Source organism: Tricharina praecox (assembly GCF_024521635.1).
Source record: "Tricharina praecox strain CBS 144465 chromosome Unknown BZA05scaffold_4, whole genome shotgun sequence".
Taxonomy (NCBI): Eukaryota; Fungi; Ascomycota; class Pezizomycetes; order Pezizales; family Pyronemataceae; genus Tricharina; species Tricharina praecox.
The window spans coordinates 1472313-1496360 of NW_026250406.1; the positions used below are offsets into that span (position 1 = coordinate 1472313).

A 24048-nucleotide genomic window follows, 5' to 3' on the forward strand; every position below is an offset into this window, starting at 1 on the left:
CGTTACTACCATTCTCGCCAGTACTATGACGTTTGAACCCCGATTGCGAACAGTGACATGCCCAGTGACCCTTGGTAAGAGCTCCTAGTCATCTCGCTCCAACTCAGGCTCATTGCTTCGAGTCAAAGCTTCGAAAATCTTCTTGACCTTCTTGATCTGCCACATAATTAGCATTACTGTTATCACTTCATTCTCCTGGATCATCAGCCATGAAACCTACACCCCGTCCAATGGTAATCTTCTTAGCCTTCTCCGCCGCCAACCTCCCTTGCTCCGCCTCCCACTCGTCCACGCCCAATGTGAAAGTAAATCTCTCCTCCAGCGTCTTACGCGGGGGGAAGAAGCTCGGATAGATCCTTGGCATCGGCGCCTTTCTCGGGGCTTTTGTGTGTGCAGGCCGCTTCTCTGGCATCAGCATGTCGTTGAAGTGCAGACACGTATGCAAGTAATCCGACCTCGGCTGTGTGGTCATGGACCAACATCCCATCGGGCGATTCCTAAATTTGGTTCCGAGTTCGCCGTACAGTCCTTGAAAGTTGGTGGTGTAGGAGTAAACGCAGTCTTCATGCGGGAATACAGGGCTGGGTGGCCGTCGAGGAACCTCGGGTTCGTCGCCGAAGTCGATTTTTCTCAGCCCCTGGATAGCCGGATCGGTCGGGTCTCCGAATAATACCGCCTGGCGCCGCGCCCGTCCGTACGAATACGCTGTCCCCGCACGATGCCTGTTGCGACGGTCCAAAGACTTGACAGGAGGACCGAGATTGCTCAGGGTTTGCGCCCGTTTCAGTGCGCCCCGGGGGACCAGGATGTTGGCGATTTCGGCTTTGGCGGCGGCGAGAGCGTTGTGGTATTCGTCCACCGGAAGCGCGCAGTCGGCGTCATGCGGATTGGCATTGGCGACGATTGGGTAGTCGAATGGGACCGTCTCTGGGGGAATAGGGGGTGGAGGGGGTGGAGGCAAGCATATGCGGGCAGTACTTGATGTGGAGCTCCGTTGCATGCGACGTGGTGAATAGCCTTCGATGAATAGCTGGCGTGCGGCAATCATGGAGGGCCTTGTCAACGGCGGCGATGGCGCTGAGATTGAACGCAGGCGATTGGCATTGGCGTCTCCGAACAGATCATTGCCCTCATAGATTTGAGGATGACCATCCTGGCCGGAAAGGACGCGGCTAATGGCCTCATTCGCCGACTGTAGCTGACGTCGCGGAGGCTCATGGTACCAGTGCGCTTCCTCCGGAAGCTGATAAGGCTGCTGATAATTGTGAGGACGGATTGGAGGAGCTATGTTTGTTGCGCTGCGCTGGATTCGGATCCTCGAGGGACCGCCATTGAAAGCCTCCGGAGGCATAGGCATGTCATGCAGCGGGTAGGGACTGCTCATTGCGGGGGAAGGCTCGGACGCCGAGCGAAGGCGCTCCGCATTGGAAAAGCTGTGTTCATATCCCATCTCAGCTAGGTAGTGCGGTGCTCTGCGAATGTATGGTACGCGGTGTGGAGGGACGGAAGGAGGTCTATCATCGTCCTCAGGCTCTGAAGGCCGACACTGTCCTGGTGGCGGAAATGAAGGGTTGTTGCTCCACATGGTTGTGAGTTGTTACACGGTGGACTCGGTCGGTACGGTGGTGGGATACGGTGGTGGGATGTGAGAGAATTGTGGCTTGTACAATGGCAGTCGCTGAGAAGATCCCACTCACACTGTGGGGCATGAGGGGGCTGGCGCATTCGAGTGGTCTGATGGGCGGCGACCGTTGTAGTAGTTGGCGCTCGGCCTGTCGTGTGTGGTATAGGGTAATAGGTAGGTCACGGCGTTCGGGTTTTTTACTGTTGAATATATTGTCGACCTCAGACTAGTGACACCCGCTTCTCTATATCGCCGATTCGCTGTGGAAGGCCGCAAAGAGGCGTTCGCCTTTCCCCTACTTTGCTAGCAATGAAACACTGCAGCGTCACCCCTGATGGAGTTTTACGGCTATCGAGCTTTTCCATCATCAATACCATCACCCGTGTTCTTGTTGGATCACATATCTCGAATCGTCAAGATATTTCAAAAATGAGGGAACAAGCACTTCGCTGTTGTTGCGGGAAGTAGGTCCACGCTAGCCCCGCAATCGCGCCTGAACTAAGCGAGGTAGTCGGTTACTATTCCGGGATTTGCGCGATCAAAATCATATTTTTGGTGGTGGTTCGAAGGATTGTGGTGAATAATCGCAATTTATGCATGGCAAGGTCTACCAGAAGACCAGAAGGTACTGAAGTTTGAATCTTAGGGGAGTTTGCAGAACACTGAGTGAGGCGGATATCGCCACCGTCACAAGCACAGAGGTCACGCTGCAAGGCATAAGCGCGGTCAACGTCACGTGATAAACAGAGTCGCTAGCGAGAAGTGGAGCTTCGAAGGGCTTGTGTTACAAATATGCCGCACGGTAGGGCAAATCATATCACGTCTACTCACACTTATCTGCTTATAAGCAGTCACATAAATCAACGCACACACAAATTTTAACCGAGCGCACACTGGCAACCATGCCAAGTCTCGCCCGCACCCCAACAAAACCCACACGCGTCTTCCTCGAATCACATCTCTCTTGCCACTCTTCTACTCATCCCTCTCTCCCATTAGTTCCACTATTCATCTACTCCAACTACACCAACTACGCCTACCACCCGTACTCTTTCCCTACATTGTCCTCTTCCCACAACTTCCACCCTTTCAACACCCCCCTTATTCCGGCTTCACCTGCACTCTCCCGCGACAGCGTTCGAAAAAAGCTGCCGAAGAGTAATTTCGGTGACATCTGATGACGACTTAATCTCGTCATTGGGCTGGGCCATTAAAAATGGCCCTCAAGCGATGTTTTCTCGTGCATCGATTGCTCGACTACAGGGATGCGGTCAGGTTCGTATAGATGTCTTCCCTCTACTGACCAATCATGTTCCTTCGCATACTGAGCTCTGTGATGGATTACTAATGTATTTTGTTCGAATAGGTTGTGCAGGAGCTGGACGTTGTCAGTGTGCGGTGTTGCTGCCTCCGACACGTTCGGCGTCCCGAACACGTCTATCGGAAAACACGTCTTCTTCCGTACCAGCTTCGGGTAAGCCAAGTTTCATCGCCCGGGTTTCGTGCATCTAGATCTTAGGGGAAACTGACGTGTCCGATTACTCTTATAGGGTCTCGAGTGGCTCCTGTAGCAGGAAGATCCGGACTTTCCCACAGTTGACAAGGAAGTAAAGCTGTGGGAAAAGATGAGAACAGACTATCACCTGTACATACAGACGGTAACCGGATGGCGCAGTATGGACATATCACACCTTGTCACCGGGGGTATACTCGCGGACGATATGTTTCGTGCTCGCTCGCCAGCTCGTCATCGCCCATGGGAATGCTGTCTAGTGCGTGTAGGGCATGGACGTTCAGATTTCCCACAAGCTGTGTTTTTTCCAGCGTCCATCAATCGCATGGATGCGACCTGGTACGTACATATGTTTCTCCTCCTCTGAAAAATCATGTTCTTTCAAGTACTGAGCTCTGAAATTGATAACTAATCTGTTATGTTTCAATAGGTGGACGCCGGAGGGGGACGTTGCTGGCGTGCGTCGTTGCCGCCTCCGACAGGTTCGGCGCCTCGATCGTGTACAGCTTGTTTTTGAGGACAGCGTTCAGGAGCGCGTGTTGGAGGTGCAGAATAGGAAGCGTGCGTCGGTGATAGCCGAGCTCGGCGAGGGTGCAATGGAAAGGACGCACGAGGATATCAAGGCTGTGCTGGCTGAAGATGAGTCCCACGATGACGAGGCGGACGAAGATGACCCCAAAGACAATAAGTTTAAACGGCCGAGCTCGGTGAGGGCGGAATGGCACTGAGGTTGATGGTATCAAGGCTGTGATAGCTGGTGATGGATCGAAAGTTGATGAGAGAGTATGGGCCATTTGCAAATGATGAATATAAGGGGTAGATAAACACAACAATAGTATTCAATACAGTAGCAATATCGCGAGCAGCTCTCTCCCTCTCCATGCACAGTGTTCATAGACTACACTAACAACGCTATAGGAGTTTCTCTTACTACAGTAAAACGGCTGGTGGGGAGTAGCGGTAATGCGGCTGGCTTTGATGTACACCGTGCCACTTAAAAAAACTTGGAATGTAGACAGCCTGATTTGTGGGCAACCCTAGCTTATTACTGGCTTCATTTGAACCGGCAGTGAAGTAAAAGTCGGTATTCCGATGCAGGCAATAACGCAGTCAACTTTGGGGAGAGCTAAGGTTTCCGGGAGCTTGCAGCGGAATTCTTGCGCACTTCGAAACACAGCCCATGTGAGTCGTAAATTGTGATAAAACCAGCGTTGCCATACAACTAGCGTTACTGTACAAGAGTTGGAGATATTCAAAGCTAGCCGTAGGTCAGAAAGAACTGCTGAGCCGGAGCATCACTAACTCATCTCTTCTACATCCTCGCCAACTCATCTCTTCCGCTGCGCCTGCAAATACTCGTCGCAAATATCCACACCTTACATGCAACTATCGTCACGAGCCGGCAGTTTTGATGAAGTTGAATTCCTATACAGATACTCACACCTTCATACTCAGCGATCCTAATTCCTGGTTATGTGGAGGAGCTGTAGGAGGGGTTGTCGTCAAGAGGCGGAAGTGAAGGAGGACTGCTGTCGGTGGGAGAAGACGGATGTGGTTTGCAGAGCGAACAAACGTCAGCGGGCATGGCGGGTATAGCGGGGTCGTATGCTCTCTTAGCCATCTCCTCCTTCTTCTTTTTATTCTTCCGCAACTCCTCCTCCCTCCCACAACTCCTCCCCCCCATAACTCTTGTAGGAGATATCTGCATCGATAAGTTCAGGAAATAGTTCCGTCGCCCGTCGACCGTCAGCCGAGCTCGGATACTCCACGAGAGTACACTAGGGGCATCGTCATCTCCGGACTTGCCATATTCTGACAGAAATGACCCTCGATCACTGTTTTCTCCCTCTTCCGTTGGTCGCAGAGATGAGACATGTGCGTACATCTATCCCCCGTCTTCTGAAGAATCAGGTTTCTTCGTGTGGTGAGCTCTGCAATGGATTGATAATGTGTTTTGTTTCAATAGGCAAAGGTAGGAGTGGGTTTTTGCCGATGTGCGGCGTTGCCGCCTCCAGCAGGTTCCGAGCGTCGGACAGGTTCGGCGCCCCGGACACCTGCACCCGAGGATATCTCGGTGGGGTGTGAAGCCTTCACCAGCTCTATGAGCCGAGGCAAGCTGACCATCAGGAACGACAATATTGATGCTGCACCTCCTCCGCTCGTCAGCTGCATTCCTCCCCCACATGCTTTACCTAGCTGCTAAGAACTCGATGAACAATGTAAACAGCGTCATAGACAAAAACAATGACTGTATCTGCATATACTGCGCTTCTCTGTCCCGCATCTCCGGCGGAGCGGTAGGTAACAGTACCTTTGTTACGGAAGAAGCTTGTGCTGAAGCCCATGCTGAGGCTTACATGCACGCAGACGTGCGGAGCGTCTGGGAGAGCAGGAAATGGCCGGACGGACGGCCCACAAAGCATAGCCCGCCTGGACCCGGACGGGAGAGGAGAAGGACCCGTCGGCGGTCATCGATATTGCCGACTCGCAGCTTTGGGCGGCCGGTGTCGTCCTGGAGAGGCCCTTCAACATCCCTCCATTCCGCTTCCCCCAGAGCACTGGTGGGTTCGCGGATATCAACGCGGGTGGTGCTTCCCAATGGGAAGAAAAGATGGAAGAGGCCTACAAGATCCAACTGCTGGGTGCTTTGCCAGCTCCACTGATGAGCGGCTTGCCGTGGTTCGAGGATCTTTTGACGTGGGTAAGTTCTTCATAATTTCCCGTCTGGAAAACTGTTTGAGCATGCAATCAATTGCCAAAAGGTGATGTCACTGCACCTCCAAATGGTCGGTGCTACTGCATAGGACCAACGTGGTCCCTGCATCCTGCCTGCGGGCACTGACAAGCTCCACAGATTACATTTGCATCAGAAATCCATTGCCGACAAACCTGGCCAGAAGCAGATATTTGGGATTAAGCCCAGATCCCGTGTGAAGGATCTGCTCTCGAGGTTTGTTACCTGCTGTTATCAACAGTGTCTGGAAGGTTTAGAAATATACTTCAGCCTTCCGCCAAACCTCGTGGTGGGGAATTACCACGCCATTCCCTCGGGAATGTATTAAACTTCGGCGACCCGGCACTATTGGAATGCCGTCCAACAGAGCGCTGCTTCGCCTGTGCACCCCGCTGGGGGAAGGATGTCACGACCGTAAGATCGCCAAAGCATTTTCCAGTCAGAACAGATTGTTGATAGTGCCAGACCACAACTGCGGCGGCGAGGTCAAGCTCGCGCAGACTATCACATCCTCGGTCCCTGAGAGAAGATAATGATCGAACACGCCCCAACCCGCCTCGGGCGGCTTGGTGATTCCAAAAGACGCCGTCGTAAGTGATTCATTCTAGTCTTCGATTCCACTAGACTAATAGGTTTTCGCAGTTGGACAATATCGACAAGGGAAGAGACACCCCGATGGTGCTAACCTAACGGACAATAAAGGCACATTGGCATGCGGAAGCTTGAAACGTTAAGTGTAATGATGGCGGAGCCAGGGCCGGAACGACCTTTCTCCGAATATATGAAGCTTTGGGGTTTTTGGTGAAGTTACTGGGACCGCAATTAAAAACTATTATTACATACTACTACTGTTCTTCCATCCCGCGTACGCATCCTGTATGCCCACCATCTATCATGTGATCACCGTTTTGCCAATTCTCAGTGTTGACCAGTTTTAACCGCATACTGAAATCGAAGTTCTGCATGGGGTTGCGTTCGGGCGCACCCATAACGAGTTATGTTCGTTTTGGTGGTGGAGATAGTGGATCTGTTTTCATCGTGTCTATATTTCTCAGGAACTCCAGCTGAAACATCAACCGTTGAAAGGCCGTTAAATGTTACACCTGCGGATTTCCTTACGAGTTTCTAATAATTGCGATTCTTTTCGCATGATCTTCTCCTCTGCCGCACCGATGAGAAAAGGAAATCCAGTAAATAAGGGTTGATTTTGTTTCCCTGATCGAATAAACACAAAAGAAGAATTTATCCGAATATCCACTGTCATCTGGGTGGATAAGCAATATTTAACGACACGAGTAAATGCAACCAAGAGAGAGGGAAGCGACTACTACTACTCATGATGTCGACCGGGGAAGGTGGAGAGAGAGGAATTGCTCTCGACGTAGTGCAACATTCTCCTCATACTATGCGAATAAGCCGCAACGGAGATCACTGAAATCATAGCTGCCGGAGAGCCGGAAAGATATATCTCGCAGTGAAGCAATCCTATTTAGGATATTCCTGCGGGCCGCGACGAATTATGGCTCCGGATTTGACCTGTCATTCTGACAGTCGGTGGCCACTGAAGGGAGATTGAGAATGTTGAAAGTGGCGTTTGTGGGGTTAAATTTGAAAATAAATGTGTCGGGGCTGGTAATGGTGGTTTATTTGCTCCTCATGAAATTCGGTGCCTTGGATAAACGCTTTGCAATGTAGCGGTCTCGTTGTAGCTCTGTGGATCGGCTATGTTGATGTCGACAAGCAAATCGGGATTCGGAAAAGACATTGAAAAAAGGTAACATACCCGGCCGATCCCCTTTGCGCCATCTGCCCTCACGCCTACACAAACTACACCGCTCCACTCGAAGTTTACTATGCTGACTCACCATACATTCTACCTCCCTCTGCAACATCAACAGATCATCCACTCAGTGGTTCGCCCGTTTAACTTCATCTTCTCCCCAACGGGCATCGCACAATCGTCTTCCAGCAACCAACCCTAGAATATGGCTGCTGCGCACACGAATCCCCTTCCCCGAACATGGCTCTAACCCATAGCGAAGTGGTTTCCGCACATGGGTCTACCCCATTGCGAAGTCATGCCTTCTTGCCGTTCGCCAGGAAGATTGCATCGACGTAATTCTCGGTGTTTACACCCGGTCGAAGTCCTGTGCTTTGCCTAGCCGTACCGCTCGCACGATTGAACCATGACCGGCGTCATTCCATCCATCGGTTTACGCCTCATCAGCACTTGAAGCTCGGAGGTGTCCAAAGCGGAAGACCTTTTGGTGGAAGCAATAGGAGACGGCGTAAGCACCCTCTATTCTATTTTCAAACCATATCGCTCTATATGATCTAACGTAGCAGTCAGGCTGCCTCGGAAGAGTTTCCTCCATATTGGATGGTACGGGTCTTTCGTATACCAATCCAGTGGCTTCGTCAAATTGTTGAAGGGTTCCCCTAATGGATCACCAGACAGCGAAGGTTACTTCGAGTGAATCATTAACATTTGAATGAAGAAAGTCTTTGCTTCGAGATTGTTGTGGATGTAAATACCCGCTCAAATTACTCTTATCGCCGCCTTGGCACCGTTCATTCCGGTGGCTAACCTTTTTCATCGGCAGGATTGAAGAAGACGAATCAGACTCCAATCTATGAGGTAGTTGATATGGCAAGTGGTACCGCAGTAACGTTATCACCAAGCAGAGGAAAACGATGGGAGACCTGAGTTCATGGAGGTAAGATCGTTTACCGGTGAGGTCAAGACTCATCTACGATGCGTTAGAAGTGCCGTCCTGCCAGTGGAGGAGGGCATCAATGGAATTACTGGAGGGGCTCGTTCTATACCGGCAGGTAACGTAATGCACTTCCTGTCTGAGAGATTGTCGTAACCAGTATCTACGCGGTGGTGTCCCAGATCTAAGCATTCTACAACAAGAATGAGGAGCGCAACCTGCGCACGGATAGCTGATGGATGCTCTACCCAACCGGACTCGAGGCCTCAATCGATACGACCACGAGTGCGTCGTCAAGTTACATCAGTTCATAACGAGCCTTAAATGGCATATCTACGCTGATTAGGGGCAGGAATTCGGAAAAATCTGATTCACCAGGGTGGATGTGCATGAACTTTCCGTGTCGGGGTTCGAACCTGGGAATCGGAACTGACTCGAATGTTAGACTGCGACGACTCCGCGACACGCTGATGCCAGCCCAGTCGCTGGCGACTCCCCCATGACCTCCATTGAATGGAATCGCTCCTGAAGAAGTGGCCGCTTACGATTTGCCGGCCGCTACTACACGGAATTCGCGAAGAAATGGGTACAAGTAGTTTCAACGCAAGAAGACCTCCAACCTCTCGTGACTATAAAATTGACGCGAGAGAAACCTCCGAACCTCAAGAAAGGAAATTCCATGAATGGGATCCGTGCAGAGATGGGCGCCCACAAGGACAACGAGTCAACGAAATTGATATGTTTTTACGATGCCACTCTATTTTCCACACAAACCACAGCGTGATGGCGAGGGTATCAAGGAGAGCAACTGCTACACCGTGGTCGCCAAGTACGTATATCGAGCATAGAAATTCGGATCCAATGAAAATGGATGTTACGACGAGGCGTTTTGCGATCGAACGAATGGCCTACGACTTCGATGCATGTACCAAAAATGTGGGTATATAGACAGATAGATGGTATTATAAATATCAGAAGCCTTTTCCTGCGCTACGGATACTCTATATACGCAGTAGATACGTCAGTACGTGAGGACTCACTTCATGCATAGAAGGGCGGCCGTGCGGAACAAGTCACTGCCACCGAGCCGCGAGGTTACCATTACCGTCCGGTGATACAAACTAAAGGAAGAAGTCATCGTACGTCCACTATGCCGGACCACTACGCACTAATACGAGTGCGGTTGCAGAACAATCCCACAAGGGGGAAGATCTTGAGCTATAACTAGCTTTGGATTATTCTAAGGTGTAGGGAAGTTTAGTGAGACTGATCTCCGAAGAGCGAATCTCGTAGGATTGCACATGAGGACAACCTGATTGTTAGGGGAAGCGAGAGCATGAGAGATCGCCTGCCGTCACACAGCAGCTTTGAGACGATCATGTCCTACAGATCGCGCACATCGCTCAATGATGCGGCACATTGAATTCGGCCAAAGTACCTTCTTTGCACTGTCCCAACCGACGTCACAGCAGTCCATTGTGTATCAGATCTTTTGCGCAACAGAGGGTTTCCCAAGCCACGCGGAGACGATCTGATAGCGACTATAGAGAACCCCAGGTAGATTCCCAACATGACATTCTTGCGCATCCTTTCTACACCACACACAACCAAAGACTCAAACGACTTCCCACGACTCGAACTGAATCGCCACAACACCTCAAGCCCCAAACCACAAGACTCTACCGACATCACAATGTCGCTATTCAACGTCTTCCGCAAGCACTGCGCCCAGCGCTTCGGCAAGGAGGCGAAGGCCTCCCAGGTCATCGCCGTGTACTCGTACTGCTTCGTATGTTCCCTTCCTCCTGCTTTGGCCTTTCTATATCAGGAGCGACTAACCAATATCTCTCGAAACAAAGTTGAGCACTGGGCTCTCCTGGGTTGGCCCCTACTATGCCACGGTCAACAATGAAGGCAAGCCCTACGACAAGCGCGATGAGTACGTACACTGGTATGTATTATATGGCGCAATTACTGACGATGTTAAGGGAGTACCGAAACCTCATCCACTGTTGCCGATAGGCTTACTTTCGGACATGACTTTCAAGGGTGTCTGGTGTTTCGTGTTCAAAGGCTGCCTGGTGTTTCTATTTCGGACTTGGGAGTTGATGATCGTTGGGGAGTGTCGCAGGTGGCATCTGGGAATACAAACATCGGGTCGCTAGACTTTCGCTTTTCTTCTGTGATACTTTGTCAAACGAGTGTTCTAATCATCCCATACTCCGTGGCCTGCACATCTAGAACTTGGAGTCGGAGATAATCCCTGAAGGAGCCACTCGTCACGTAGAACCGGTGGCGTCGCCACCCACGAGGGGTCGAAGCCGTGATACCTACGTGGAGTCGCGCCAAATCCAGCGACGTAGGAGCGAACAGGGCTTGACAGTGACATCGAGTAGAAGCTGACGAACTGAGCGAAGTTCCACCTCAACAGCTACACCGATTGCCTCTACATCATTCCGTTTGACGAAAACTCCCCACATTATGCCCGTAGTCTGCCTACGGAGCATCAACAAGTGCTGGAATTCGGTTCGAGACGTTGGACTACAGGCGAAATTATGAATACACTGGCCGCGGCCCAAGAAGCCTATCAGGCCCGAACGCACAGCGCCACATTCCCTCCGCCGGAGGAATCCTGAGATCATCGCCACCCAGCACAGACGGTGTCCGACACATGAAAACGTCTCCCCAAACGAGAAGGCCCAACGAATCCGTGGCGAAGCTGGTAGCCGAAAAGCCCACCGCCCTCGAAGTCGAAGCCCCCCCGGCTGCCTGAGTCAGCACAGCACCAGGTGAGTATCCCCCGTGATTAGCCAACGTGAGTCCTGGAGTCATCGCGGCTAACTTACACGCTGAAGAGAGGACATTCCTTCACGGCGGCCGATCAGTACCCCCAGGCGACGTGAAACCTCTCCGACCTCCGCTGCGGATGCTGTCAGCGATCACCATTGAGATGATTCGATCGCGCCCGTCACATACCGACCTCACCGCAATCGAGAAGGCAGAAGAATCGGTCACATGGGCTGCTGAAACCACAACCCCTCCGCGGTTTGACCCACCCCCGCCGGCTCAATCATTGCGGCACCGGACTACAGCCACCTCTTTACTCGGCTCAGACGTGGACATGCGGATCCTAGAGGTCGCCCGAGAAGCAGAAGTAGCCAGGTGTCCGCGCAGGAGCTTACGAAGGTGGAGCTCAGGGTGAGGTGAGGCGGGAACAGGATGTCCGAGGAGGTTCAAATCTTACGAGGGTGATGAAGTTGAGGAACCACGAACAGTCACCAGTAACCAGTAGCCACTCCCTCCGCCCCCTCCGCCATTATGATCCTTCACGGCATCCGCTGACGAGCAAAGAGCGGCGCAGGTCAGAGCCACCCCCGTCAATCGCTCACCAGAAGTGCGGAACCCCGGAGACCTAGGTACAAGCTGAAGACAGGGTACTGCCTCACTAGCGAGTACCTCCCGAGGAAGAAGATCGACTCCGACGTTCACTGCGAATAGTGTCGCTACAAGGGCCAGACCCAGGAACACCGCCTCCTCGAATGGATGAACAAGCTGAAGATACTATGTCCAAAGGAATAGATGGAGACGCAGAGGGGCATGGATCGCTTCCAATTCCCAGACCTCTCTGCAGACGACCTCCTTGCCTCCACTGACGTGGGCAGGCGAATCCCAGAGGCCGCAGACGAAGATGCTCCCGACATCCTTCCACTCCTTGATGATATCTCCTCACCAGGAGGAACCGGTGTTAGGCTCCCTGCCACTCCCACTATTTGCCTACCAGAGGCGAGGAATCACGGATACCACTTTTCTAGCTCTGGCCGTAGATGGGACACTGCCTCACCGGCTAGCACCTCTGGTATATGAGATGTCGCCCGTCGCCTTCTGCGGATGATGCCGATACGACATCCCGCCCCAGACCGAGGAGCAAGTCTTCCGAGGTTACCCTAAGGTGAGAGGCAACAGATCATTGTGCGGGTAGAGGTCCGAACGGAGACGGTGACTCAGGGGAGAGGATGGCTTTTAAATCCGGGACTACAGATCTCTTGGCAGACGACCAGAACAGCCTGTCTAGATTTCTAGAATTTCTACCCGTCACCGATCTGGGCAGCCGAATCCTGGAGGTCGCCGAGAAAGATTGTCCAAGCGGGATTTCCGATTGGAATCCAAGGGAGCGGGAACAGCGGGAGCCGGAGTTGAAGCGAGAGGAGTAGGTGGGCCTCGACCCTTGGAGGAAATGGAACCACATCAGGAGAAAAAAAACTTCGTTGGGCGCGGGGTGAGGTTCGTACTGCGTGAACTGCGCATGGCGTAACATGGTGGTTGGATAGGCACGATGCCATGTGACCACAGAGGTCCGTGCCGGACCAAAGCTCTGCATGCCAAACTGCAGCTCGCCAGGCCTGGCCCTAGCTAGCCAGGTGGTGCACACAGCGTAACACTCCGACTGGACTGGCACGATGCCTGGATTGATCGCAGTCCTTGAGCGATCGCATCTCGCCATCCACCGCGCACAACGGAAGACTCTGACTGAGTAGGTACGGTGCCTAGATTTATAGCTGTCTGGGTCTCAAATATGCTACCCGTGTCGGAATGCGGATTGCGGAATAAAGACAGGGAACCCATACTGTGTTCGCAATATCTACCACCTGCACGTAACATTGCATATATAGATAAATACTGTAATTCCTATCATACAGAATCCTCCTCCGAAAGCTCAGATCTCAGCTCATCGTCTTCTTCTTCTTCGTCAAAACCCTTTTTGTCATCAGTCTCCACAGCATGAAGCTTAAGCAGAATAGGACTAGTCGCCGAACGCCCCTCCTCCAGGATGTCCCCCTAATCCTGAATTTCCCCTTCCTCCTGAGTTTCCCCCTCCGCCTGGCTTTCCCCCTTCTCCTGAATGGCCCCCTCCTGCGGGATTTCTCCCTCCTTGGGGAAGTCTTTCCTGGCATTTGGCATCACCAATGGTCCTAAATCCGGATCACTAGGAAGAGGTTCCCCACGGAATGCTTCCATTACAGCAGGATCCAACTCGCGAGTAGACTCCGTGTGCACCACTGGTGCCTTGTCGTCCTCATCGATAGAGGACCTGATCTTGATCTTCAGCGCGTTGCGTACTGTCAACACCGCCTTTTCCTGCATCCGATGATCCAGAAGGTTCCATGAATACATGAAATTACGGTACATTGCCATCGGCAAAGACTGACAAGGGTACCAAGAGCCGTTCAGCAGGCTGGTCTTATGTTTTCAATTGCAGAAATTATGCCCGTAAGTAGTCTTTGATATTTCACAAGCATTGCTAACAGTTATTGTAGCCTCCATGGGGGCGGATCTCCCCCACGCTTCTACCACTCCTGCAATGCACGGTGCACGGCTGTCACCACGTACACGAGCAAGGAGGGAGGTTACTCCTTCAATAACCAATTGTGTAGTCCGGCGTTATGACTACGGGACCTGTTGAAAAGTGCAGATGGAGGAACCGTGGAATTTGACTGGCAAAAAAAGGGGTTACTCGCCGCTACAAGATGTGTGAGACGATCCAAAGCAGCAGACAGATACACCGGTAATGGCACAGGCCTGGAGCACTCACCCTCAGTGGCAGCCCGCGGTCACTATCGCGGTATATGAAAGCATCATCACGAAGAGATTCATTTACCGCCACCAGACGCTCGGAAGCACTTCTATGGTCGTTCAGACCATACAGCTCCGCGATGCTGTTCAGCGCAGTCGAGATCCAGCTCGACTGGTTGGTGTTGTAGCCACTCTTGATATGCACCGCCGCGTACGGAGTAGTCTTAGCAACTAGAATAATTTCCTGAACCCATTCCGGAGCAGGATATCACTATACGTACTTCAGGTTGTCCACTTTGCTGACTTCAGAGTCAATTTTCAAGCCTGTCCGCTGATTGGCTTCCGGCCACAGCTGGGCGACGATCTAAAAACCGGTCATGTTAGCGAAATAAGTGAACCCAATCAGTCTCATATCGTACCGAAGTGGATCATCTCAACACCCGCAGACATAAAAGGGGTTTCTCGATAGCCATGCCGCTCGAGGAGATGCTTAACTACTTCCAGCACGCTGGGGACTTCTAGGTTCCCCTAATACATCACGCTTCGTGAGCCGGGGTGATGTTACACCCAGCGAGCTGGCAATATACCTCAGGCATATGGGAATAAATTAGTACCGCTGTCGGTCATCGTCAACCATTACTATGGGCAGTCATTGGAAGAACTCGGCCAGAATCCGAGGTTTTGGGACGAGCAATATCTCGTGATCGAGATTCAAACCTCACAGAGATAGCCGCTGGAACCTCGTGGAGGGTGGCTATGGACTCATTGGTGAGTTCGGGAGTGCGCGCAATCACCTAGGAAAATCTGTTGAGAATCTCACTAAGACTTGCAGGTTGTCGAAGGTTATCCTCCGTGGCCGCCATCGTAAAAGCATACTAGTTGCCGGTTCCGATACAAATAAAGTTTTATTTGGGGGTCAAAATAATCCTCCAACGGTCGTCCCGGACAGGCGAGGCGAAACGTACCCGGTGGATATATGGGCGGAAGCCTGTCATCTGTCAGCACTTTGGAGAAGTTTGGATTAAAACTCGTCGAGTTGCATATACATACTTCTGCGATTGCTGCGGCACTTGAGGCACGTCATAAACAATAAGAAGACGCATGCTATCTGCGAGATAGTAGTCACCGGAAGGAAACCGAAGTAATCGAGCCAATAGGCTGCGGCTCAGTCGTTTGTAGTCGCCGACCAACTCAAGGGTGCATACGAGTTCGGCTTGGAAACACCAAAATCGAAGGTAGACAAGGGTTCGGTACCCGAAAACCCAGTGCCTAGAGCCATCACCCACATCTCGTGCGAGATACTCTTGTGTATTACTTAGGTAATACTCTCCCGAGCGCTCATAGTTAGACATCAGGCGTGGTGAGTCGTGTCGGTATAAAGACCGACGACTTTCCGCCGCAGAGAAGGCATCGACTACCATCACAGGGAGTTAAGCCATCACAATCAGACTTTGTTACTCTTGGATTTACTCTCTCTCCCTATTCGTGATTAGCCGATCATCAACCCTTCTCAGTTGTTTCCAAGAACAAGCCGCCGTGCAAATCAGTTGGGCCTCCACGTTCACTTCACCGCCATTGTACAGGTGCTGTTCTCTTCTGATCAGTAGACTGTCCTTGCCCGCTGCTGTGAGCGTGCCAACTGTGAACCACCCCGGTGTTACAGAAGCCGAGTGAAGGGGCCGGCCGAGGGCAGCGCAGGGGAAGAGCCCAGGAAGCCAGTCAGGTCCTGGACGAGTCCATGGAGCACGGCGAGGCCAGAGAGGAGACCGGGCATCTAGTCGAGGCTGGGGAAGAATTTTGAGAGCAAGGGCGATGCTGGGGAAGAGCTGAGGGAACTGGCCAGTCAAGAGCGAGGACGTGGCAAAATGGTGGGAATATTTTGAGGTCGCGGAAGAAATGAGGGAGCTAGGGCAAGGTTGGAGCAGTGTTGGGGATGAGTTAGAGGTCACGGCAGAGCAAAGGAAGCCAGAGCAAGGCTGGGGCAAGTTCCGGGAACGGCTAGTCGACGGTGAGGCAGGGCGAGGCCGGCGAACGGTCTAGGGAACCAGGCCAACCTGGGGAATTACATCTAGTCAAAGACGAGTCTGAGGAAGAGCAGAGGGAACGGACCAGTCAAGGGCGATACTGAGGAATAGTTTGCGTAACGGGCCAGTCAAAGAACCACGTGATATCAGTCAATAAAACTATATGGCAAACCCCACCTAACGTCGTGTTCACGGAACATCATTCATGTTAGGGTGGAACGGCCTTCCACCGTTCCCTATGCACCCACCACATAAGTTTGGCAGTTGCGGTACCCTTGAGATAGTGTAGGATTATCTTGACTCCGGTCAGCTGTGTAGCATAGGGTGTCTGGTTGTAGCGACCAAGGGCGGACACAGCAAATGCGTTATCCGGCCGGGTGCCGAGGGCTGCATATTACACATTGCCGATAATGCGACGGTATATGATTAAGTCTGCCTCGGAGTCGGCGTCAGAAATGCAGTCGAGCTTGGTTTTGTCGTGAAGAGGAGTCGGGGCCATATTAGCATCTTCCATACCGAAGCACCTTAGAATCATGGCGATGTATGCACTTTGACCGACGGTGATGGATCCATCCGTTTTCCGATCGATTTCAATGCCGAGGAACTGCTTCTCTAGGCCCACGTTTGACATCTTTTACTGCCGCATGAGGTGGTTCTTGACGTCCATAGCCCTATCGGAGGCCGAGTCCCCATGGAAAACAATGATATCGTCGATGTACAGTAGTATCATTACTGCATCGTCCCGGATGTAGAGGTTGATGTCGGCCTTGGACTGTATGAAGCCGAGCGACAGAAGGTAGTCATTGATCTTATTGTATCACTGTTTGGGTGCCTGCTTTAAACCATTTAGGGGCTTATTCAGGCGCAGGAAACCGTTTCTGGGTGTCTCGTGAAGCCACTCGATACCATCCGGGAGTTGCATGTAGACTTCAGCATCGATTGCAGGGTTGAGAAATGCGGTAACAACGTCAAGGTGATAGATCTTCCAACCGTTCTAGTCAGCAAAGCTTAGCAGATATTTCAGGGTAATCAGCTTACCAACTGGAGCAAAGGTCTCATCATAGTTGTGTCCCTAGACTTGCTTGTAGCCCTTGATCACAAGTCTGGTCTTGTACGGGGGTAGAACCATCTGGGTTCCTCTTAGTTTTATAGACCCCTTTGTAGCCAATAGGCTTGCTCCCAGTCTGCTCCATAGGCGTGAAGACCAAGTCCGTAGATGGCCCCATCTACGGACTCGGTTGAGAACGGACCGCATAAGTCGGAGTGAACCAGTTCGAATGGAGTCGTTCTGCGTTGCATCGGAATACGGACGATTTTCTGCTCGTGCTTGGCAAGCACGCATACCTCACAGATATCTGTACCGTGTGTATAGCCGTCGATTAAAGTCTTCATTGCGGCTGCGTGTAAGTGGCTGAGCCGCTTGTGCCAGAGGCTGGATTCCATGGTTGACAGACGTGGAGTTTGTCTCGATGCGTGTACGGGAACTGACTCTGAAGGGGTGGTGCCGAGTAAAGCCTGAGGAGCGGAATGGATAATTCTGTCGAGTTGGTACAACCTCGCATTCTTCCGACCAGTCAATAGCGCGTTGCGATGGGAGTCCGATACGGTGCATTTGCCGTTGCCAAACTCGGTGGTTTAGCCGCGTACATCTAGGCTTCCGACCGGTAATCGCGAGTACCTGAAGGTTGGTGTTTGTAAGGCGTTCAGGCGGTGGTTTTGGACGCATATGAAGCCGTGATGCTCGACTCGAGTGCAGGTGTCGTCTCCCATGTTTGATCTCGATAGGGAACGCTAGCTTGCGGTAACTGATAAAGTCTCGTTTGTCACCGTTATACATGTGGTGGGTTGCTCCAGAGTCGACAATGCATGTGGATGAGGCTACTTCAGAGGCCATATCAATGTTGCCTAGCTGGAGAGCACTCAGTTGATCGCGGAGCTCCTCGACCGGATTCAGCTGCGTCCGGTCAGTCGGAATCCCGGGGCCTTGCTGGATGTCAGCTAGTCAATCGATATTGTCATCATTCTCGTAGTTTGCCCGCACCAGAGCAGTCTCGGTGTTCGCCTGTAAAGCGGTGGCTGCCCTGTATCGTCTGAGAACATCTTCCCCCCGCTTCCGAACTTCGTAACACCGCTTAGTATGACCAGCTTCCCCACAGTAGAAGCATACAATGCTGCTGCTACGAGCATGCTTTCGACTATGGACCTGGGGTTGCTGATTCTGTCTGGCTGGTAGGTCCCTTCGGTGTTCGTCAGTATTATGGTTGTCCATACTACAGTTTGTGCACCGGTCCGTCTTTGGCTCGTCGTTGTGCTGCTTTCCTTGCCCATCTCGTCCACCTCTGACACGCAAGCCACCTTGACGACCTCTTCCGGATTGTCCGACTCGCCCCCCTCGGACATAAAGGGCCGTTCCCGATGTAGAGGCGAGGTTGCGATCGCCAATATTCGTTGAGCTGTCTTTGACTGTACGCCCAAACTCCGACAGTTCGTCTATAACGTGTTGCAAGGTGAGCTCTGCCGGTGGGAGTTTGCGGAGGAGATGGACGATCACGTTGAATGACTTGGATATGGAGGTGAGAATGTGGCTAATGAGGGTGTTGTCGGAGATTTGTTCGTCACTTCCATCGCGTGGTTGTCAATATTGGATGAGGCGCTCGTAGTAGTCGGATATCTTCTCGCTGTCGGTGGCCCGGACTGTATACAGCTCTCCTGCATGCCTCGCGCGGCTCGCCTTTGAGCTGGAGCTATCGAACTCCAAATTTAGGACAGTCCACATCGTCGCTGTGTCATCAAGCCGTGTGATGTGCTGCATAATTTTCTCGCCCACCGAAAAGCGGATTAACTTCTCGCCTTCGGCCCGCCACATATTGTAGTCTGCAAGGGGACGGCCTGCGTTGGGTTGTTGCTCTTCTGCCGTGACGATCGCAAACGCGCCCAAAGACTTGAGGGTCACGTTAACATTGGCTTTCCAGTCAATGTAGTTCAGCTTATTCAGCTTCTCAAAATTGCCATGGTTCGACTTGTAGAACTCCTTCTTGTTGTCGATAGTTGCCATTTTTTCGTGTTTAGGCCAGTGGGTACGAGTGGATAGTATCAGGGTATTTTTGTTTGTTTCTTCGGGGATCAGGATGGAGTCAGGGAGGATGTGTGAGGAACCTGGTTTCTAGCATGGCTTATCCCGGGCTCATAACCTGTTGGAAATGGTAAAAAATATAATATTATAGATGTATCGTATTATGTCTATGGAAGATGGAGAGAAAGATAGAGAGCTCGACGGTGTAGGAAATAGGGGGTAGAGGCCCGTGCCTTTTACCTGAACTAAGCAGACGATTGAGATATTACATCAAGAATAAAGTGGTATTTTGAAATAGTGCACAGTTTCATAGACATAGCCGGAAGAAAGGCATATGAAGAGGAAGGTGGGGGTACCTCGGATAGAGGCCTCTCGCCAACTCCCGTGAGAACGGATACTGGAAGTCTCTCAACATAGACAGTGATCTTGTATCACGCGGTACACGCAATTTCGTGATTTTATGACAGGAGTGACCTTGATTTGGCGGGTCCGCACTTGACACAGGACGCCGGCATAGAGATAGGCGGAGCTGACACTAGAGTAGGACAATGAGGCTGCTCAAGTGGAAGAACCGTGACTAATCCCGCCATTTCTTTACACACCCTCCTTCATGGCATGATCTGGTTTCTCCTGAGGATGCAGGAGGCAGGAGGCAAGGTGGAGAAGGGAATGGGAGCTGCTTTTAGTTACGATTGTTTGCTTAGGACTCTCTACTTCTACTGCTGGCACAGTCTGGGACGAAAAGGCAGGAAAAGCCACACCGGGCCACTCGATGAAAGTCCAGTTCGACAGTGGCATGTAACCAGAGTGTGTATGTCTGGTTAATGCCATGAAACCCCAAGATCCAGATTGGTCACAAGCAATCAATGATCAAACAAAACCCATTGCGAATACGCTAAGTAACAGTGCTTTTGTAAGCAGTTACGAATTGTGGGGGATGCGGCATTTGAATCTTCTCCCGAACGACCAACCATCGTGACCCATATAGGTACATCCTCACTATTAATCACCGATTCACGAGCAAGAAGCAAAAATGGAAAAGAAGCTTGTAATGGTGAAATGTAAAAGCCTTGATCTATCCCCAATTTTTACACCATCATTCCCGCCACTCCATTTTCCAGCCAAGCATGCAATCTTAATGAACCACCGCGCGCACCTTCAACTTGCTAGTCACATCGAAACTGAAGTAACCACCCGCCTTCGAGAGTTCCGACCAAGCACAGACATTCCTCACGCGGCTGATCGCCCAGACGACGAACTTGCAGTCGACGCGGGTGATGGATCCACACAGCGAGACTTCTCCGCCCTTCATGGTGACGAGCTTGCTGCACTTTGAGTCCCAGCGGTTTCCTTGCCAGCAAGCCTCCTTGGCGTCCAGGATCGCGATGCAGCCGTCGATCTCGTCGATAGACGGCGACGCCTCCGAGGTCTCGCAGGTGACGGAGTAGAATGGGTTCGGCGTGCCGGCGATGCGAGATATAAGTGAGAAGCTGTACGTTCCGTGGGTGAAGCTGGCGATCGGCGCCGGAGAGTACGCCAATGTTTTCGAGGTCGGGTCGATGACCCCCGCGAGCTTGAAGATGTCGACTTCCTCAGGGATACCGGAGAATTCGGGAGAAACGTCGAAGCCGGAGGGAGCCGCCGTGGTGATGCTGGAGATGGTCCAGAGGACCATGAGGATGGAGGAATGCATACGCATGTTCGTGTTGTTGAAGCTGTGCGATCTGCACCTCTCTGAGGGGGATAAGAGGTTGAGGTTGATGGTAAGGAGATGTTAATTTGATGGCGGAGAGAGGTGATTTTTAAGAATCAGGCCCCGTCGACGGGAATATATTAGCCGCAATTAAACCCTAGCGGTTTTGAGCCTAGCCTTTTGACTTCCAAAACAAACGCCAGTCGTTATATGTCGCCAGTGCAGACGTTTTTATGCGAATTTTCATTTCGGACTTCCCAGTGATCGAGTTCTTAACTCACTGTCACGGGTTCCGAAACATCAGCAATGGATATACGACATGAATAACGCCAAATGATCTGCCATGTTTGAACCTGACATCGCTTCCTAGGCTTCAAACAAAAAAAGCGGTGGCTAACGTCCCTATAAACAAGCAAAGCTTACGGCACGTATCTGTAAGGTTGCAAAGCATGAGGTAAATATAAACCCCTATTCACTATATTTTACACCTTGTCAAATAGAAGTGGAATTCGATGCTTATGATGTTCAATTACTGCACAATCTATCCGAACCGGAGGTCCTATATATATACACAATCTTGCCTCCCTGCCATAGTTCATGGCGTAGCATACCGATGACAATACGCGCTAATACATCGTCTGCCAGCATTGCTGTGGACTGCCGGCATTGCTACGACCGATTCCGGTCGCGTAACTCTTCCGGCATTCCTGGGATCGTCATCGACACATTCCGAACTTCCGGCTCTGGCACACCACTTCCCATTAAAAACATGACGCCGACCTTACGTGTAACGTGTGCAGGTCTTAGAGGCAGTCTTACGGAGGGCTGAGAGTCGAGACTGGACGGATTCCAGTCGAATGGACGGACTAGATACTGGCGAACGCCGTTCGGGGTATGCGGTAATGAGGGAGACGAATTATATACAGCGCAGGAACAACGAAAGTTCAGTGAAAGTTTGAGGCGTTGCTCCTATGACTCAATAGGGAAGACTCATGACGCATGGCTCAACTTCATGAGCGACCAGGTGAAACAGAATCTTGAACAGCGATGGTTAGACCGACTGGTATAATCACGCATACATCCTGGGGGTCCCTGGGGGTAATGCTGCCAAATAGCGCGCGGAAGAACTGTTGGCAGCAATGTCTGTCGCATATTTGTTGTTCATCGTCACATGACTTCGGCCGAAACACATGAATTATCACCCCAACGCTTCTTCGTCCAAGGCAAATTCACTGTCACGTCATCATCGGGTTCACATATCAAGTTCAATAATCCGGGCGGCCGCCGGACGAGATTGGCTGTTTGAATCCGATCTCAGGAATCGTCGTGAAGCATGAAAACGCCGTGCGTCGTATTGAGAGCAGTTGTCGCACATACTGAAAAACAATATGAAAAAAGTACCCTCAACAGAAACCAATCAATCATGCACAATCCCCAACAATCACCTGCCTCCCATCTTTCACCCAGTTCCGTGAATGAACCAATCATCCAACCCATATACAGACAACCCTCTAGAATTACCCCTTAATCTTGAAAGAAGAGGGGTTTGTAGGTCAGCCTGAATCCAGCCGAGTTCAAACATACATCAAAGCACGTGATATCACTCGAAGCCTACTCACTTTTTGAAATCTCACAGTAACCTCGCCAATAGCTCCGTCTTGACTGATCGGCGGAAGATCAACCAGCCACTCCTCATTCTGCCGACTCTTCTCCAGTCTATTTGCACTCGATCCCCACGGAACACTCCAGTAAATGTTCACGAGTGGAATCTTGTGGGGGGGCTCCAGTAGGTTGGTCGACAATTCGATCTGCCCTTCGGTACCGGAAGAAGTACCGCTGCGTCCACACGCCCACACGGTATACTTTGCCCCACCCTCGATGACAACACCGAGCAGCTCATTCTTGGGCACTTCCTCGTCCTTGTTGCCTTGCCGGTAAAGCTTCCCCCAGAACAGACCCACGCCGGTGATGTAGATGGCTTCCTTATGGAGATTGTGCAGTGTGAGCCCGATCCACTGGGGATAACTGAACCGTCACACTGCCGTTAGTACAAGAGTGACCATAGATGATGGCACCGAAGTGAGCACGTCATGCTACTACTGGTACCATCAACGGGATGCCATACCCCATAGTGAACTGCACTTCGGACAAATCTCCGTCCCATCGACCTATGCGCCTGCGGCTAAGCGCGTGGTTCTCTTCGATCCTCATGGTCGAGTTGAATTACCGACAAGGTTGCCTCCGAGTTGTACCGTTCTCCGACGAATCTCTACCGCAGAGTGTAGGTGAAGGCCGAGCGCCGATTGAGAGGGAGTATGTAGTACTGCTACCGTTGAAAGGAACCCGAAACGTGATAATGACGTGGTGACCGTACGGACTATTTTATTAATGGATAGTGCTCGTCGCTTCGTTAACAGGACTAATTCCGCACCATCGGTGACATCTTATCCTTATACACTTCCCTCCGGAGTCGCGGTATGTTATCTAAGTAATATCACGATCGCAGACTCGCAGCCGTGAACTATTTCCGGCAGTATCTGCGGGGTACCGTTTTTTGCAGCCCAAATTTAAATCCGAAACTTTGTAGGATCCGTTCGAACGTATCACCCTTCAGCAATGTGCGGGAAGGCTTCCGACGATTCTCATTGGTATATCTGAAGCCAAAGCACGTCCTAATGCTTGCAAGAAAAATTGGGTTGTTTTTCTTTTTTACGTGCATATGCAATCCGTGCATGTGCAGTCCGCGGGCAGGCGTCCATTCGAGAGTCGGCATATCAACTCTGGTCTGCCGACCGGCTACACCCTTTGGAATGAATTCGCCGGCGATCGAGACGAGAAAGAATCGACACCCGCGGTTATGTACTGATTCATTCCCGGAGGAGGCGGCAGTTCTCGACGCGTCCGGAAACAGCCCATAACTGCGAGGTCACGGTGGATGTCGAATATTGCAGCAGATCGGCCGCTGCCTAGAATAAATGTCAACATCTACAGTACGGTAGAGTAGTGCTCGACTCAAACCGCCGATTCTGCAGCCTCCCAAAGGACCGTCGGAGCCGTTCGTACCGTGTGCCAACCATCTGCCGACAGCCGATAGAATGGCAG

The 24048-nt window shown here is 51.6% G+C and overlaps 7 protein-coding genes across 7 annotated transcripts; 3 read left to right on the top strand and 4 right to left on the bottom strand.

Annotated features, from left to right (window-relative positions):
- Positions 1-84: 84 nt before the first annotated feature.
- Positions 85-1384, bottom strand: BZA05DRAFT_416226 (uncharacterized protein; the record flags this gene model as incomplete). Its single annotated transcript, XM_051485375.1, has 2 exons — positions 85-156; positions 221-1384. 2 exons carry the CDS (start codon positions 1382-1384, stop codon positions 85-87), a joined length of 1236 nt encoding a protein of 411 aa, XP_051342700.1.
- A 1763-nt stretch (positions 1385-3147) lies between these two features.
- BZA05DRAFT_204381 (uncharacterized protein) lies at positions 3148-3988 on the top strand. The gene is made up of 2 exons (XM_051479534.1): positions 3148-3476; positions 3568-3988. Exons 1-2 carry the CDS (start codon positions 3250-3252, stop codon positions 3863-3865), a joined length of 525 nt encoding a protein of 174 aa, XP_051342701.1. The 5' UTR covers positions 3148-3249; the 3' UTR covers positions 3866-3988.
- A 970-nt stretch (positions 3989-4958) lies between these two features.
- Positions 4959-6404, top strand: BZA05DRAFT_416228 (uncharacterized protein; the record flags this gene model as incomplete). Its single annotated transcript, XM_051485376.1, has 6 exons — positions 4959-5012; positions 5104-5216; positions 5365-5434; positions 5563-5838; positions 6008-6087; positions 6239-6404. The coding sequence occupies 6 exons, from the start codon at positions 4959-4961 to the stop codon at positions 6402-6404; spliced, it is 759 nt and encodes a 252-aa protein (XP_051342702.1).
- Positions 6405-10278: 3874 nt separating this feature from the next.
- Positions 10279-10607, top strand: BZA05DRAFT_442252 (uncharacterized protein; the record flags this gene model as incomplete). Its single annotated transcript, XM_051486734.1, has 3 exons — positions 10279-10374; positions 10445-10524; positions 10574-10607. The coding sequence occupies 3 exons, from the start codon at positions 10279-10281 to the stop codon at positions 10605-10607; spliced, it is 210 nt and encodes a 69-aa protein (XP_051342703.1).
- Positions 10608-13421: 2814 nt separating this feature from the next.
- Positions 13422-14629, bottom strand: BZA05DRAFT_416229 (uncharacterized protein; the record flags this gene model as incomplete). The annotated part of the gene is made up of 4 exons (XM_051485377.1): positions 13422-13787; positions 14176-14400; positions 14434-14520; positions 14597-14629. The coding sequence occupies 4 exons, from the start codon at positions 14627-14629 to the stop codon at positions 13422-13424; spliced, it is 711 nt and encodes a 236-aa protein (XP_051342704.1).
- Positions 14630-20388: 5759 nt separating this feature from the next.
- Positions 20389-20952, bottom strand: BZA05DRAFT_442255 (uncharacterized protein; the record flags this gene model as incomplete). Its single annotated transcript, XM_051486735.1, has 1 exon — positions 20389-20952. One exon carries the CDS (start codon positions 20950-20952, stop codon positions 20389-20391), a length of 564 nt encoding a protein of 187 aa, XP_051342705.1.
- Positions 20953-22286: 1334 nt separating this feature from the next.
- On the bottom strand, positions 22287-23366 carry BZA05DRAFT_389000 (Aegerolysin-domain-containing protein). Its single transcript, XM_051482723.1, has 3 exons — positions 23072-23366; positions 22566-22971; positions 22287-22475 (listed from the first exon to the last, which is right to left on the bottom strand). The coding sequence occupies exons 1-3, from the start codon at positions 23155-23157 to the stop codon at positions 22464-22466; spliced, it is 504 nt and encodes a 167-aa protein (XP_051342706.1). The 5' UTR covers positions 23158-23366; the 3' UTR covers positions 22287-22463.
- Between the last annotated feature and the right edge of the window lie 682 nt (positions 23367-24048).

Bases quoted from the DNA above. Each gene is read 5' to 3' on its own strand.
- BZA05DRAFT_204381 (XM_051479534.1), top strand. From the start codon at position 3,250: ATGAGAACAGACTATCACCTGTACATACAGACGGTAACCGGATGGCGC. The intron at 3,477-3,567 runs GTACGTACATAT...ATGTTTCAATAG, and splicing joins AATCGCATGGATGCGACCTG to GTGGACGCCGGAGGGGGACG.
- BZA05DRAFT_389000 (XM_051482723.1), bottom strand. From the start codon at position 23,157: ATGAGGATCGAAGAGAACCACGCGCTTAGCCGCAGGCGCATAGGTCGA. The intron at 22,972-23,071 runs GTATGGCATCCC...GTGACGGTTCAG, and splicing joins GAAGTGCAGTTCACTATGGG to TTATCCCCAGTGGATCGGGC.